We start from the raw sequence: 17,713 nt of genomic DNA on the forward strand, positions 1-17,713 counted from the left end.
AATAAGGAGAGTACCAGCCTTTATTCCGCTACAGGTACCTGTTCGATTGGACCCTTCTCCAAAAGTGTATGAACTTCTTGAAAGTATGTGATCCGCTCCTTATACAAGGACTGGCCTCGTGGGGGACAGCTTGGTGGTTTCTTCAGAAAGGGGAGGCAGTACCCATGGGTGACGGTTTGAAGAGCCCAAGCATCTGTGTTAGTGCTTCACTATTCCTTCAGATGCTGGTTAATCTGCATCCCACTACTAACAAATGCTTTAAGTCTTCAAAGCGGTTTCGGGGCACTGGTCAGTGCGGAAGACAAGGACGCGGATGCTATAGCAGCTCCTTTGCCCGTGCGACCTCGACCACTGCGTGGTTGCCTTCTCGTTCCCGTTGTGTAAACTGACCTCTTGTTCTCCCAACAGATGAATAGTATTGAAAAGAATGGTTTCTCCATCCCTTGTTAGGAGACGGAACGGCCCAACCCTGTTGGGGCTGCCTAATGGCCAGACTTCGAGATTTTGCTGCTGCTTTAGACTGCAATTGCTCAAGGCTTTTGTCTGCCTTTGTGTCAAACAAATAAAACCCTTCAAACAGAATATCCAACAGCCTAGACTGCACATCAGAAGCGAAGCCTGATTTTCTAAGCCAAGCAAAGCATCTAAGCAATATATCTGCAGCCATTGATCAGCTAATGCAATCCGCAATGTCCAAATCTTAATGCAAGGACTGACATAGCATCCTTTCATCTTGAATAATGCTCATTAAACCACCCCTTACCTTCACCCTCTGGGATGTGCTCAGATGCCATGGCGAACACCTCCCACAAAGTGTACGCAAACTTTGCTAGTGCACAGGTTGCATTGGCTGCCTTCAGCGCTATACTCCCAGCAGAAAAAAACATTCTTCCCAATAGCATCAAGCTTTTTATCTTCCCTATCCATATGTACCGTGGGATAGGCTTCTCCCTTAGAAGCAGACGCAGCTACTTGAACAACAAGGCTTTGTGAACGCTGGTGTTTCGATAGAAACTCAGGATCGATTGATGAAGGTCTTTATTTTTTTGCTAAGTCCTTGTGGATTGCAGGAGTGGTGTCTGGTCTTTCCAGTTCTCCAAAACTCCATTCTCGACTGCGGTATGAAAAGGAAGCATTCGGCCCTTAGGTAGCCCCTTATTCAAAATATCTGTTAAATCATTCTTTTCATACTCAACAGTTGATCTACCCCAGCCCAGGTATTCTATTACCTTTGCCATAACTGACCTATTGGAAACATCAGCATTTCCTGAACCTTCAGGGGTGCCAGAATCAACCTCTGGAGAAGTATACAGACTTCCCCCACATAAAACGAGGCCATAGACTTGAAGAAATCTCTCTTGTCTTGTGGTTTATAAAACTTCAATGGTTCCGAAAAAGGATGTTGAGAGAATCAACTCCGTCAACTTCGATGAACTCTACTTCGATGCCTTTGACAAAGTCAAGTGGGTAGGAAGAGTATCTCTTCGAGGCATTTTAGGCCATGAGAGGTGCACAAGATGCCTTTGAAGTCTTCGATTACTTCAAAGTTTGAAATAACTTGCTGTCCGGGCGCTTTAGCGTGCTGTAAACTGTCTTCATAGACTCACGGTGAGCCTTTGGCGCGATAGGGTAGCGAGTATGTAACAACCCCATTAATTCGACTGATGGTAGGGTCACTAATGCTCGTCACAAAGCAGAATGATGAGCAGTGACAGAAAAAATCATGGCGTTCAGCAGGTTATATGAAATTAAGGGTTGCACTTAAAAAAATGCAGAATGGATGCTCCTCAGAGTTCAAATAGAGGAAGAAAAATAAAAAAGGCAATAATTCTAGTGGTTGAAAAGTCTGGACCCCACATTCTAGCAATCTTTGGGAGGGGGATTTATCAGACACTCATGTCTGGGAGTTCAGCAACCTTGGTCGTCTTCTTCCCCTTCTCCATGGGATCTTGGTTATGTGTCGCATACTGTGGACTACCAAATCTGGGTGGACCATCAGGATGAGGTTAGGGGTCACAAAGCTTAGGCTCAAGTTTCCTTGCTGACCTTAGGCTGCATAGGAGTGAGTTACTCTTAGCATAGGTATTTTCTAGAGGACACCAAGCTCCCCTTCTGGCTACTCTCCTGATGCCTCCAACATGCTTTCTTTCCATGGCACTCCTCTTATGTTTGGGTCCCTTTTCTACTTTATAGCGCTACCTCTCACACTTCACTCCCATCTCCTCATTGCCTCACCATGTGCTCATACCATCACCGGTCTGCAATGATCCCTGTATACGCGCATCGCTGGTTTTGCCAAATTGAGTGAGATGATTCACTGGACCTAAGAATTTGCAATTGTTTCTTTGAGTGAGGCCGACAAACTTCAGCCAGCTGAGCGTTTGGTCAGGTTGTTTTACCCAGTGGTGCATGTTGTTCCATAGCAGCATTACCTTGAACTCACAAGCTGCTTTAGGATTATGCTAAATGTCCAGTGTCTCTTAAAGGGGCCACGGACGTTGTTGGGGTTCTGTGACAAGTCCCTGCCATGCTTCTGGGAAGGCTGGAGTGGCATAGGGCATCCTCCCCACACCGCCCCAGGTCCTGTATCACTTAGTGGGTGGAAGTGAAAATTACTCTGGGTCACTCCACCTTCTACCCCATGTACCAGGTAAGACTCTTAGCCACAGCTAGTAGTAATGGCACTGCTGTTGGTAGCACTACTATTATTATTATTGTTACTACTAGTAGCACCACTACTTCTGGTACTAGTTCGATTGATGGGGTGGGATTAGTAGGTAAGTAAACGAAAATTAAGCTTTTTACTTGGTACTTTTGCTGCTGTAACGATCCACAGGCTAAACTTACTCGAAGGGCTACAAAGCAGCTGACAAAATAGACAACCGTAGCATGAAAAATGTTAACACAAATGTGGAAAATAAGATCGTTGGGAATGTAATATTTTTCTGGAAAATAGGTTGAAGAGAAAACATTGTATCCTCCTTAAGCCCTGTGACAATCGTAAAATAAAAGGTTTGGCGTTGTACACCACTTGGCAGCATGTTCAAGTGTGAATTGAATATTTGAAACCTAACTCTGGTTAACCTAATCATTTATACAAATTGTCGCACAGCAATTGGAGAGACGCATTACAACACAGTGCTTGGGCAATATGACCTCCACCCCCCATACACAAATCCTAAAGAGCACATGCCATCAGAATGTTCAGGAAGCTCATTTATCAGCTTCTTCGACAACACTTGGCGGCTCAAGAACTAGGAGTCTATTCGCCCAAGAGGATCCAGAAATCGTGCAGTTTAACTTACTGTGGTAATTAAGCAACATAGATTTAAAAGAAATGCATACCTGTCTCCACTTGTCGTCGCCTTCCAACAGCAGGAAATTAGTATTATCATCTAGGGATTGGAAGAATTCTTCTGTATCCACCACTGTGCCATCTTCTTCCAGCACCAACGTAACCAGACTGGAGGTAATAAGAAAGGTCTCGACGGCCTAAATTAGAGCAGAGCACATCTTAGATTCAGCATGCAACACTGGTAGGTTATGCAACAACTACTGAACGGGGGTACTGAGTATACCATCAATGAAAGTTTTGTACAATTAGAATTCATAGCCAACCATACATACATCTTGTGAGACGTACGGATCAATCAACAGCACATTAGAATTTCAAGAAAACACTTTATGCCTTAACTATTATTAGGTATCCACAACTGTCCAGTTCATATTGCCACAAGTGTGGAAAGTAGGAATTATGAAGCATCAGAAAAATATCAGAAAAGAGAACAGGCATTTCAGATCCTGATGTTAAGGCCTGGCAGAGGACCTTTGTCCATCTGACAAAGAACAGCAACTGACCTTTTCACTCAGCCAGATAGTTGGCATGACAGGTCTACCTGGCACTCATGCCTAAATGGATAAATAAAATGCTGCACATGGTATGGGAGTGGTAAGTGAAACAATAGTGTACTGCATTGATTTTAAGATCCTTGGTTAGTCTTCAAATGTTTACACAAACGTGCACTGCCAAACTTGTAGAATAAGCTAGCTCTGTTTTCACCGGCATGTGCTTGAGTCCTCAAAATCGCTTACTTCTGAAAGTGCCAATATCCAGAAATTATGAAATCAAGGGGTGATGCAAATTTGCAGTAATTGCGCTACGGCTGTGCAAATGAGTTCTTATAGCCCCCCCCCCCCCCTTTAAGGCACTACACCTCACTATTAAATCTGTTTTTTTACATTTCTGCATAAACATCTGCAGCAGCCATATCTATGGAACAGAAGTTAAGTGCTCACTCGTTATTGTATCAATTGTTAACTAGTATGTAAAGAACACTCATGGGACTCATAGCTTTCAACATATTCTCAGCTATCTGTGAAGAAAAGGGTCTCACTATTAACAGCAATAAAACTAAAGTTATGTCCTGCCAGATGAGTAAACCGAAGAAATTATCTGTTATAAGCAGATCAAATAGATTGTATTGAACATTTTGTAACAAAGCATGTACATATTCAGGTGGTCAAAGATTCTTATAGAGGATGTTTACCAAAGGTTACAAATTCTCTGAAGAATAGATTTCGATTACATTTTTGTTCAGAAGGATATTTATCACAGCTGAAACCTTTTTCACAGATATATGTAGCTGCGATTGGGCACCCTGCCGCTTGCAAAATATACCAATAATTGGAAGCCCCAGTCAAAAAACATGTATAAAGTGCTTAAATGATTCTGAATATACGAGACATTTTCTAATTTGGTGTCCTTCCGTCAATCATTTAAGACGACGCTGGTTAATACCTGTATTCAGGAATTACGATCAGTGCAGGGGGTATATGATCTCTTAGAGATGCTTCAAAACCAGACATTTTGGCTGATGCCTCGTACATTGCAATGGCCTAGAAAGTTAGGCTAGCATATAAAAATCAAATGACTCAATAGCCTGTGTTGGTCTTGGCCCAAATACTTGAATTGTGCTACCCTGGTTACTATGGATGTACACTCGACTTGTGTGTTTAAAATTATTATTTTTATTAACGTTACAAGGTAAGAAGTAACTTGTTCTTCGAAGGGATTGTGTCCTCCGACGTATTCCTTATCTTCGATAGACTCCCATATCAGTGTCATGTAATTGGAGGTGGGAGTAATAAGGTCATGTATCCCTTTTAGGAATGAACCGAATGTAATACGGCTTTGCCAAATCTGGTCTCTTGACTAGTGGAGGAATCCAGGTTGTAAAATTTTGTGAATGTATGTGCGGACTACCATGTGGCAGCCGCACATGTGTCTCGGACCGGTACCCCTCTTTGGAGGGCCGAAGAGGCTGCGATACCCCTGGTTGAATGAGCCCTAAGATTTTGGGGTGGCCCTTTCCCTGCCAGTTTGTAACATTCCAGAATGGCCAAAATAATCCACCTGGAAATGATCTGTTTTGTTATGGGTAGTCCCAACTTGTGACCGGAGTATCCTACAAATAGTTGGTCTGCTTGCCTAATCCTAGCCAGTCTGCTGATGTAAAAGCTCAGAGCTTGCCTTGGGTCCAGCCTATGGAGCCTTTCTTCCTCTTTCCCAGATGGGGAGGAGGGTAGAACGAAGGTAAGGTAATTTTCTGAGTGATATGAAATTCAGAAACCACCTTTGGCAGGAAATTAGGCTTCACCTGTAGGAAAACTTTGTCCTTATGGAAAATTGTACGGGGGGAGGGAGGGGTTTAAAAGTGAGAGCTTGTAATTCGCTCACCCTCCTAGCAGATGTTAGTGCTACCAAAAGGATAGTTTTAAGAGTGAGAAATCTCAGCGAACACGAGTGGAGTGGCTCGAATGGAGTACCCATTAGGAAATTTAAGACTAAATTTAAGTCCCATAAGGGAACTTGGAATGGTCTTGGAGGATAAACATTAGTTAATCCCTTGAGAAATTGTATTACTAGAGGTAGTTTGAAATACGATGGTTCCTCCGCAGTGCGCGTGAAGATTGAAAGCGCTGCGAGATAGCCTTTTACAGTGCCTACTTGAAGGCCTGAGTTTGCCAAGTAGAGTAGAAACGATAACACGGTTGGTGTACCACATGAAAAAGGGTTGATATTCCCTTCTCAAAACCAGCTGCAAAATTTGTTCCAACAGCAGCGGTATAAAGACTTTGTTGCTGCATTCTGGCCGAAAGCAACACCTCCATGACATCATCAGGGAGGTCCCAATCCTTGTACTTCACCCTTTCAGAAGCCAAGCATGAAGGTTGAGGGTTCTGATGTCTGGATGGAGAACCTGACCTCCCTTCTGTGAGAGAAGATTCTCTTTGAGTGGAAGACGTACTGGAGGACAGATCGACATATCTAGAAGGTCCGGGTACCACGTTCTCCTGGCCCAGTCCGGGGCAATTAGGATCATGGTTTTCCGGAATCTTCTCAACCTCCTGATCATTTGAGGAATAACAGGGACTGGTGGAAACGCGTAAAGGAGTAGGAACTCCCAGTCCACTACGAACGCGTCTCCTAGAGCTCCTCTCGGGGGAAATTCCCTTGAACAGAACAGATCGCACTTCCTGTTGGTGCTGGTGGCGAACAGATCCATCTGAGGGGGTTCCCCAAAGGGCGAAGATCTCTTGAAGGACTTCCTGAGCTAGCTCCCACTCGTGGGAGACTGCTCTGCCTGCTCAGAGCGTCCGCTGTCAAGTTCTTCTCTCCGGCTAGGTGGACTGCCGATAGAGAGATTCCTTCCTGAATTGCCCAAATCCAGAGCTGCACTGCCTCTCTGCACAGTGGCAGTGACCCTACACCTCCTTTTTTGTTGAGGTAGTGCGTGGCCACCGTGTTGTCCGTCATTATTAGGACATTTCTCCCCTGTACTGATGGGAGGAAAGCCCTCAGCGCTAGTCTGATCGCTCTCAGCTCTAATAGATTGATGTGTAGGCTGGACTCCGATGAAGACCAACGACCGCTGATGGTCAAGTCGTTGGCATGGGCTTCCCCACCCTGTGAGTGAGGCGTCTGTGACTATTATCATCTCCGGCCATGGTTGCCAAAACAGTTCTCCTTTCAAGATGTTCTCTGGATAGGCCTACCATTGAAGGTCGTGGGCTACCTTGTACGGAATCCGGACGAGATCTGTCATTCTCCCTGAGAATTGCGACCACTGAGTTCTCAGTGCTCACTGAAGAGATCTCATCCTCAGGCGAGCCTCTGGCACAAGGAAGATGCAGGATGCCATTAGGCCTAGCAACCTCAAAAAAGTCGAAGGCTGGGAGACGTTGGGCATTTTGGAACTTGTTGACCATCTGCAGAATATCTTGAGCCCTCACCTCTGGTGGAGAGGCTTTTCCCAGGGCAGTGTCCAGGACCGCTCCAATGAAGTGGAGTCTCTGTGATGGTATCATCTGCAACTTCTTTAAATTGAGGCAGAAGTCCAGTTTGTGAAGGAAGTGGCAGACAATCTAGCTGGATCTGAGCTTGTTCCGAAGATACAGCCCTGATCAGCCAATCGTCCAAGTAGGGGTAGACGTGGATCCCTTCCCTCCTTAGACTCGCAGCCACTACCGACATTAGCTTGGTGAAGACCCTCGGGGCGGAGGTCAGCCCAAATGGCAGAACTTGAAATTGATCATGAGAGTCGCCAATTGCGAACCTCAGGTATTTCCTGTGTTTGAGATGGATTGGCACATGGAAATAAGCATCCTGAAGGTCCAGAGATACCAGCCAGTCCTGGAGCCGGAGGGCCTGAAGGATCTGAGAGAGAGTTACCATCTTGAACTTGTCCTTCCTGAGGAGCTTGTTCAATTGTTGTAAGTCCAGGATGGGTCTCAGTCCTCCGTCCTTCTTTGGTATGAGAAAGTAGGGGGAGTACCAGCACTTGTTCCTGTCCGCTACAGGTACTGGTTCTATGGCACCTTTCTCTAGCAGGTCTATAATTTCCTGCAAGAGAAGCGGATCTGGAACTTTTAGAGAGCTGCTCCCCGGTGAATGACTCTGAGGGATGTGTAGAAAGGGTAGGCAGTAAGCCTGGGCAACTGTCTCCAATGCCCAAGCATCTGACGTAATACCTGCCATTCCGTCAGATGGTGAGTTAACCTGCCCCCTACAGTTGTTTTGTGTGGAAAGACCTCAGAGTGGTTTGGGGCGGCTGATGCAGATGCTGAGGGTAAAGAGGCACCTGCTGCTGCTGCTGCAGCTTTAGTACTTTTGACCCATCCACCTCGGGTGGATCTCCTTTGGCCTCTTTGTGCCGGCTGTCCTCTGCCTTTCCCGAATGCGGAATAATAGCGAAAGGACTTTCCTCTCCCAGAGGTTCCCGAGGGGCGAAAAAAGGAGTTTGGCGGATTGCAGCTCCTAAAGATTTTGCCGCTGCTTCAGATGTCTGCAACTTTTCCAGACTGTCATCAGCCTTTTTACTGAATATAGAAGAGCCGTCAAAGGGCATATTCAAAGGTCTGGCCTGTACATCTGGAGCAAAGCCAGACTTTCGCAACCACGCATGCCTGCGGATTGTTGTACTTGCTGCCATGGCCCTGCTGATACTGTCAGCGGAATCTATGCCAGTTTGAAGTGACTCGCACATGGCATCTTCGCCATCTTTAATGTTAAGGAAGGCTTCTCTTTCCTCTCCTTCCGGTATGCAGTCAGCCGCTGTTGAAGCGCACTCCCAGTGTGTGACTGAACCTGGCGAGCGTACAGGTGGCGTTGGACTTCAACGCCATACTACAAGCAGAAAATACTTTTTGCCATAGAATCGCACCTTTGGTCATCTCTACCCTGTCGGACAGTAGGGTAAGCGGATCTGCTGCTTGACGAAGTTGCCGCTTGAACCACCAGGCCCTCTGGAGTCGGGTGTTTTGATAAGTATTCAGGGTCAGCCGCAGCTACCCTATACTTGGCTGACAATCTTTTATTGACTGCAGGGATAACCTCAGGAGTTTCCCAATTAGATGAAATCTTCCTTTGCAATGCTGCATGGAAGGTGACCACAGGATCCTCCTGTGGACCTTTGTCTAGTATGTCTGTCAGTTCATCATGTTGAAAAACAGGTGAAGGCGCAGACCAACCCATAAATTCAATAATCCTTGCCCTCAGGATTCTATAGGGTGTTTCGGCATGTTCCCCTGGGTCTGGCTTGACAAATTCCACTTCTGGGGAAGTGTCCATGTAATGATTCCTGTAGGTCTTTCAACCTTCTTTCCTCAGAGGTAAAATCCTCTGCAACAGGTAGTGTGGTCCTCTGCAACCCGAAGGTTTCCTGGTCAGAATCCTCCCCTTCTTCATAGATTGAAGATAATCCAGGGTACTCTGACCTCGGAAATGGTGTAAAACCCATTTCTAAGGCCGAAGGAGCCAAACTCGTCATTATTGGGCGAGAAAACGTCGATGTGACAGGCTTCGAAGGCGCCGAGAAAGGCGGCGAGAAAACTGGAAGAGGCCTCGAAGAACTCGAGAGGATCGGGACCCTACTCAAGGATGTCGACGACTGTCTCGGCGTCATGCCGGAGGCTCTTGGTATCACCGTTGGCTGTGAAGTCGCCGTGGTTTTCTCTTTCGTCGATGTTGGCGTGAATTCGATCGACGCGTCGAAGAACCCTTCGACAACGGCGTCTATGGCGCTGATCCATGCGTCGAAGATGGTGCCTTCTTACCCGATGGCCCGTGGCGCTCTCGGGTGGACTCTTTCACCGGGTGCAGCGACTCGCAGCGTTTCGATTTTTTGGGTTTTTCACCCGGGGTATCACCCTCAGCTGTCTTCAAGGGGGTCGAGGCCGCTTTCTCGAAGACGCTTAACATTTTCTTCCTGAATTCCTTCCACTCAGCCCGAGAGCTGTGTTTTGTGGGGCAGGAGACCCTTTCTGGGGAAACGGAAGATGACGAGGAAGGGGATCTTCGACGTCTCTTCTTTGAGTGTCTCGATCTCGACGAATGGTGGGAGCTACTTCGAGATCTAGAATGGGAATGCTTTCGACGGCGAGGAGACGAATGCCTCGACCGAAGAAACTTTCAAGGAGGTTTTGACTGATTTACGTCTCTCGAGCTTCCCCTTGCGCTCCTTCAAGGCTTTCGCCATCATGGACATGCAGTCCTCACACTCCGAACAATGGTGCTCCACTCCCAAGCACCACAAGCAGATCCTGTGTGGATCCGTTATCGACATTTTGTTACCGCAGTCTCGACATTTTTTTAAGCTGGACCGGGGCGTCGTCGGTTCCGATGAAGAAGCCATCGAGAACAAGTTGGTATTTTGAGTAAATATAAGGGGTTTTATCTGACTGAACAGCGATATTCCGAGGCCCCACAAAGCGCAGAAAAACGGAACTGAGCAACGGACGCCGCATGTGGCTATTTATGGGCATGATGACGTCGGCGCCGATATGGTGGCTGTCGAGGGACATCGACTCAGCGGATGTCGACGCGCAGCACCCTCTACAGAGAAGAAAGTTCTGAGGCCAGCAAGCTGGAGACAAATTATCAAAGATAATGAATACATCGGAGGACACAATCCCTTCAAAAGAAATATCACACTCGTCAGACATTTGTCTGGGCTTCAGCTTAGCACAATAGATCTGGGACACCTACGTGTGAAGTGGGGGAAGTGACCATAAACATTCAATCAAACTGGGAAAACCCCATGGCCACCCTGGGCTGAACCGACAGTTGGTGGTAGCCTGGGAAGACATGACCATATTTGGAGGACAAAGGCAGCCCCATCAGTCTCAAAATACTATTTGATGAATAAACTTAAGACTGTTCATTCTGTAACCGGACAGCGCAGAAATGTAAAAGTTGTACAGTTTAAGTGTAATTTTTGTAGCTTTTAAACAAGAGGTGTTAACCTTCACTGGCATATTGTGGACATAAATGGCAGAGAATTGGATATTCTGAGGAAAGTGGATATGATACCACTTTGAAATTAAAGATTCACATGCCTTATGATATAGTTATATAGTTATATAATTTTAGGTGAAGTAATTTCATTGGAAAACCGCAAAAAACTATTACACAGATGAAACAAAGTCCCACAAACGTGAGAATTGGACTGCAATGCTCTGTGTGAAATATGTAATCTGCCTATGTAATTTGTTAAAGTGCCACAATCGTACACATGTGGAATTTATGTTAAAGACTGATCTTAGCAAAAGTAACTGTGGGATGATCCTATGCATTGTAAAGCACACATCATAAATCTGACATCATGCCCCTGAAACCCAACCGGCTGACCGCAAGGCAGTAACTATCACCTCTGACCAATCCAGTTGTGAAGGCATGCCCAGCCTAAACCTGCCCCATCGTATAATCCTATGATGTCACCATGCCTTATAAAATAAGAGGGGCTGATAGAGGCAGGGACACTTCTGAATTTCCAGCGCCTGCGTATCCTGACATTCCAGATCCACCTTTGCAAGATTCTAGACTCTACTGCAAAGCCAAAGCATAGCTGATCCTATTCCAGCAAGGCCAACGCATAGCTATCCATATCCCAGCCAGGCCATTGATGTAGAAATTCCACTAAAATCCCAATAGCAAAGGGGAAAAAGATGTGGTACCTTGGGGAGCATCCTGTGACCAGACTGGCCTTTTGCTCACTAGCTGCATGCCTGCTGTACCCTTGCCATCCTCCAGCGACCAGACTTGGCCAGCTGCTTGCTGTTAGGAGTGTCCGCTGCTATCCTGTGACCAGAGCTTTTGAGTCCAGAATCCGGTTGGCTGCCCAAATCCCCAAACTCCAGTGCTGATTGTGAGTATTTCCCCATCGCATAGCAACACAGTCTACCCATCTTGATGCCTTTTTTTTGTTCTACTCTCCAAGAAATCCTATCCTTGCCTTGGTAACTTGTTTAAGAGTGTTAGAACTCTCTGCATCTTTTCCTTGATCTCCAAGCATAAGCGCCACTCTTCTCTTCATTTCGGTCTTGCATAGATCAGAAGTCCTTCGCCATATTTGGAATAATCAAATTAATTCCCACAAAGCTGAATGCGGGGTGAAAAAGTTGACGTCACAAATCAATCTTGGAATGTACAGTGGCTTTCTTTACCAATATAGTCTAGATAATTTAGTTAAATTAAAATTTGCCTTTCCTTTTTAAAACCGATTTTCTCTTTTCAACTGCTCTATTTTCCTAAAATCGAACCTCATTCCACCTCATAAATCTCATTCAATTCTCCAGCTATAGTTACTCTTTCTCATTCATATTTGTGATGTGCATCTATCACCCAGCCTAAAAACCGCATTCCAATTCTGTATTTTTCACCCGTTTAAAAAAAATAGATGTTTTTGACATTTAAAGCTGAAAAAGAGAAAAATGCAACTTTTCCATGTGTGATTTGACGGCACTGGGTTCTCAATTTCAACCTGCTTTGTGAACTGTATGCCTTTTGTGATACCTTACCTTATAGTTACTAGTGATAACATCCCTGAGACTGTGATACATATGTACATTAATTACACATATAATTAATTATTTGTTAAAATCAGAGTGTCATTATAGGCCATTGCAAAACAACGGCGATCTCAACTCCCTGTGTCGCGCACAGTGTAAAACAATAGAGAATAAAGGCACAGTTCACCCAGGTACTGTGCCTGCCTATTGCACGGCCACCAGGCAGTGTATCGTGTGGTTCTGAACTAGGGCAAGGACTACTTTCCTATAAGATAGTAGTCCCATGTGTGGCTTTGTGAGGAAAGTCATGTGTTAGTATACCATCAGATTGTATAACATGCATGCACATTTCTCGAGGTCTGGCACAGCCAAACCTTCCTGTTAAGATGGTCGATTGAAAACATATCAAATTATACCCTAGGTAGAGTGGATGATCGTATACACGTTTAAAAAAAAAATAATCCTAAAAGAGATCCCCAGCAGGCCCTGGGAGGAATAACTGTAGTGTGCATGAATACAAACAAACATTTGGGAACAACCATTTTAGCCAGAGACAGTCCAGCAATAAGTGAAAGGGCCATGCAGCACCAATGTTCTACTTTTCATTCGATAATCCTATGGTCTGCATATCATTTTTGTGGAACAATTATTTTTATGACCCATGGATAGCACTATGTCAGATATTTGTCAGCATGCAGCCCTGGGTCAATATTATGGATCAATATGAAAACTGTTCCGAGAAGAGCATTCGGAGACAAATCCCGCCTGAACCCTCCACCCCCCCCCCACACCCAGTAAGAGAAATAGAAGCAGAGGAAGCAGCCTTTCTACAACCAACTTTGCTAGTATTTTGTTGTTGGTGCTGATCAGTGATAAATGTGTTTAAGAATTATTAGGTTTAAAGAAGAATGATCACTAGTGATGTCTGGGTGGAATCAGGAAGATGGCCCATTTGGAGTGAGGTATCTAAAATATGTAAGGTTGTAGAAGGAGGAGACAGACACAAAATAATGAGGAAACCTATCCCTCCCCAACTCTTAAGAGGGGGTTTCCTGCCTCACTAAGGAATTGGTCAGACTGTCCAAATAAATTAAGTCCACTGTTGTGTATCAAAATGCCTACTTCTGTCCCTCACACTTCTAACTAATTTCTAGCTCATTTCCCACATGCAGCTACCTATTAGATTGAATCCTTCCTGGCTAACAGAACCAGGAGGGGCTTCTCACCTACCGCATTGGCAGAACCATCACCTGTACTCTGTGGGGTTGTGCAAGGATCCTGCGTCTCACCCACTCTGTACAACATATTTACTAAGCCACTCTTATATCCTTGACTATCTGGGTGTCACATACACGAATTACGCGGCTGACACCCAGATACTCATCCCTATCACAGGTGACTATGTAGCTGACTCAAAAGCTCTCAATGAAATCTATGCGATCATTCAAGCCTGGATGGCCCACCATGAGCTTTGCTTAAATGACGAAAAGACAGAACTCCTCATTCTAGGCTCTCGCGTTAGACTGAAGAAACTAAACCCAACTTTCAAGGAACTTAAGATCGATGGGAACACGATGAACGTATCCAACGACACTAAAAACTTTGGCAAATACCTTGATTCCACCTGGTCATTCAACAGAAACCATGCCCTGGCCTCAGCAGCGGCCTACACCTGCAAGCTTATAACAGCCAGTAGGCCTTTTCCTTCCACCCCCAACTGCATCACCCTTGCCAGAACCCTCATAATGTCTAAGATAGACTATTGCAATGCGCTCCATCTTGGTACCAGTGCCAGGAACATCAATAAACTACAGATAACCCATAATAACGCCATCACAGGGCTGCCCTCAACATACCTAGGAAATCTCACATCTCAGACACCAGACGCAACCTCCGCTGGCTACCCCTCAATCAAAGAATAGCACTGAAAACACTCACCCTGACACACAAGTGCCAAGCCAACTGTGTACCCGATTACTTATCAAACCGCTTCCTTGGGCACACATCTACACGAACTATACGGTCGACTCAAACACATTCTCTGCACATACCTAGATTTAAGCTACATAAAGCAGGGGGCCAGCTTCCCAGTCCTGGCAGCCAAATTATGGAACACCCTCCCTAACGCACTAAGAGCTGTCCCTACCTTTAACTCATTCAAGCACAAAGTCAAGAAATGGCTATTCGACACGGACAATTCCCGGTTTGAATGCCAACGCCAACATAATGTCCCTTGAATGCATTAGCGTACTAGTAACTATAGTACTCTACACCTCTGTTACTAAATACATTTCTCTTGTATATACTTTACTGTAACCTGCATTTATTCCCTGTTGAGATTACTTGTACTGCATGTGATCATATCTGCCTTATGCGCCCAGTTGCCCTCGGGCCCGGATGCAATATATAGAAATAAATAATACTAAAGAGGTAGGGGATCTTCTTGGTCCAGAAGAATGGCTCCCTTCTTCTGGACAATGAACTATATATAGTTCCAGTTGCAGATGGGAACTTTGCATGAGAAGGACTCCCTTCCCCAGTACCCAAAGTTCCAGCTTGTGATGCTGTAAAATTCTCAGTTCCAATTCAAAAGATAAAGTTCCAAATCAAACATCATTCCTTATTGCCCATAGTTTATCACTATTAGGTTGAACAGTGCTATGGGAATGACTCCCTTCTCCGTGCCTTCTCCGGTATGGCTTCATGGTTCACAAAAGGCTGGGGGAATTACTCCCTTACCGAAGCCCTTCTCAGGCTTTAGTATGCAGTTCTCACTGTCAGGGGGAATGCCTCCCTTCCCTTGGCTTGGTTTGCACTTCATTAAATGCTACAGTGCATGCCTCACCTGTGATCCTGTACTTATCCAAAACCATGCCTCCATCAGCTTCCACATTATATAAACTTATTGCGCCTCAAGAATTTACACTGGCGTCACATTGTGGCAGAAATAATTGGAATATAGATTTCAGCTGTTTGTTGTCGGACATTGAGTGGAATCGCATTTGTGCAGAACCAGTTAAATAGAAGATTGATTTGGAGTTACAATATATATGCAGCAGCGGACTAATCACTACTTGTACTTGTTTCAGTGGAAGGTGTGGTCATGCAAATTATGCCGTGAAGAGGTTTACTGGAATTTCAGAAGTGATTCCGGCACCACCCTCCATATGTTATGGTTTAGAAAAATTCAATTGTTTTGGGATGGCATTTTCCAGGGAATTTATTTGGTCTTAGGTATATCCCTTCCAAGAGACCAGCTTGTTCGCGCATTGGGCCCATTTCCCCCTGATACTGGGTTATTCAGTGGAAAACCTTTTTGGGCATACAGGGCAATTTTGGTTGCCAAAAGACACATCCTGAAATTCTGGAAGTGACACTGCCCCTTGTGTTGATGATTGGCTGCTGAGTTTGTCACTTCACTCTAAAAGCGAGAAAGTAACTTTTCATGGTAAAGATCAACATCATAGGTATGAGAGCATCTGGGGTGTATTTAATTACCTTTTTTTTTGCAATATATTTTTATTTTATTTTTGAAGGTCAAACAAACACACTACAACTGTTTCAAAACATAGAAAGCATCATATTTCAACACATTTTCAAACTCCCCAACTCCCCCCTCTCCCTTTAAACTAGAGCCGGTTCTCACATATCGTTTACGGGAACATCACTGGGTGGCACACTACCTAGACAGCCATCAACCGGGTCCTCTGTTTCGTTGTCACCCTGTTGAGGGTTTGCCAACGAGGCCACCAATTGCCGCCAGGCCAGCAAGGGCCCTACTTCTTCTTCGCCCCCCCCCCCTGGTGACCGCTTCAAACCAGACTACTGATTCAGCTTCCGCCCACCTCAAGAGGTCTGTCCACCATAACTCCACCCTGGGTCTGGGGGCCGCCTTCCAGCCCATGGCGATTCTACGTTTGGCCAAGACATAGGCCAGGTCCTTCATCTTGCTTATGTGTTTCAAATGCCGGGGTCTAGGGAATAGTCCAAGCAAGCATGACCAGGCCGATTCCACATCCAGCACCACCCCCCCGCCAGCCAGTTTCGTCTTGACCTTGTTCCAAAATCTATGCACCTCCGGGCAAGCCCAAAACATGTGTAGCAGTCCCGCGTTCACCTCCCCACACCTGGGGCATTGCTGTATAGCTGATCCCCCAAACTTTGCAATCTTCCCGGGGGTTAAATAAGCCCTGTGGGTAACATGCAATTGAAGCTATTGGAATCTCGCGTTACGGGACACCTTTTTATGGTACCTCTGGGCCCGTTCCCACTGCCCATCCGTCATGGGTCCTCCCACCTCCTCCTCCTCCCAATCTTGTCTCAATTGGAGCAACTCCTTCCCTGCCCTTGCTCGCAGGAGCTCATATATCCTCGATATTTCGTGCCCGCCCTCCGATACATCATACATGGTTTCCAGGGAGGCATCTGGATCCCCCGCGAGCACTGTCTCCGGCCATCTTTCTCTAGTCTTTTTCACCAGCCTGGTGTAGGTTATATATTGGCCACCATGTACTCCCGTCTCTTCCTGTAGCCGCTGAAAGTCCATCGCCTCCCCTTCCTGCCATATGTCCCCAGTATCTGGGGACCGATTCAAGTAGTTGAGAGTCGCTCCCACACAGAGCCACCAAAGGGGCCTGCTGGGAGTATGGTTCCGAGTCCCCCCCCAGTCTTCCATGTCCTGTGCCAGATCTCCCAGCCCAACCTCAGTAACCGCCCCGTGCCCACCAGTTTATCTCTGCCCAACCACACCACTTCCATCAGAAAGTATGGGGCTGTATCTTCGCGCAGGAGCCTTGCTTCCGCCGAATCTTCAGTCGAGAGCCACCTGGCCACGTACTGCAGCTGCCCCGCCAGGTAATAGAGTTCGAAGTTAGGCAGGCCTATCCCCCCCCCCCCTGTCGCACGGGTTCTGGAGCTTCCACAGAGCCACCCTATTCCTAGAGCTGCCCCACACAAAACCCCTACACACGCTGTGAAGTTTTGCGAATAGGCTCCTGGGTATCAGAAACGGGACGTTTATAAAAAAGTGCAAGAGTCTAGGTAGGACCACCATCTTGAGCAAGGCCGCCCTCCCCATCATGGTTAGGGGCAGTCTGGACCAAAATACCATACTGTTCTTAATCCCCTCTATTGCCTTTTCCGTGTTGTGCTTGTGTTCTGTCTCGATCTTGTGGTAAATGTTTATCCCCAAATACCTAAATGTTACGGGCTGCCATGGTATTGGCAAAACAGGCAGCCTCTGCACCGGGACATTCCTATATCTACCCAAAGGGAACAGGCTGGACTTTCCAGGGTTCACCGATATACCGGAGAGGATGGCGTACAGTTCTATCACCTCTAGGACGTACTGTAGGTTTTCTTCTGG

The 17,713-nt window shown here is 46.0% G+C and overlaps 1 protein-coding gene across 1 annotated transcript in view; it reads right to left on the minus strand.

The window, feature by feature from the left end:
* Positions 1-17,713, minus strand: part of CIDEA (cell death inducing DFFA like effector a) — a 468,825-nt gene that overhangs the window by 286,648 nt on the left and 164,464 nt on the right. The window contains exon 3 of the mRNA XM_069620486.1: positions 3,346-3,492. Within this exon, the coding sequence (XP_069476587.1) occupies positions 3,346-3,492 (147 nt within the window). The remainder of the gene's footprint in view (positions 1-3,345; positions 3,493-17,713) is intronic.

This window comes from Ambystoma mexicanum, chromosome 5q (genome assembly GCF_040938575.1).
Source record: "Ambystoma mexicanum isolate Mex_15411 chromosome 5q, UKY_AmexF1_1, whole genome shotgun sequence".
Classification (NCBI taxonomy): domain Eukaryota; kingdom Metazoa; phylum Chordata; class Amphibia; order Caudata; family Ambystomatidae; genus Ambystoma; species Ambystoma mexicanum.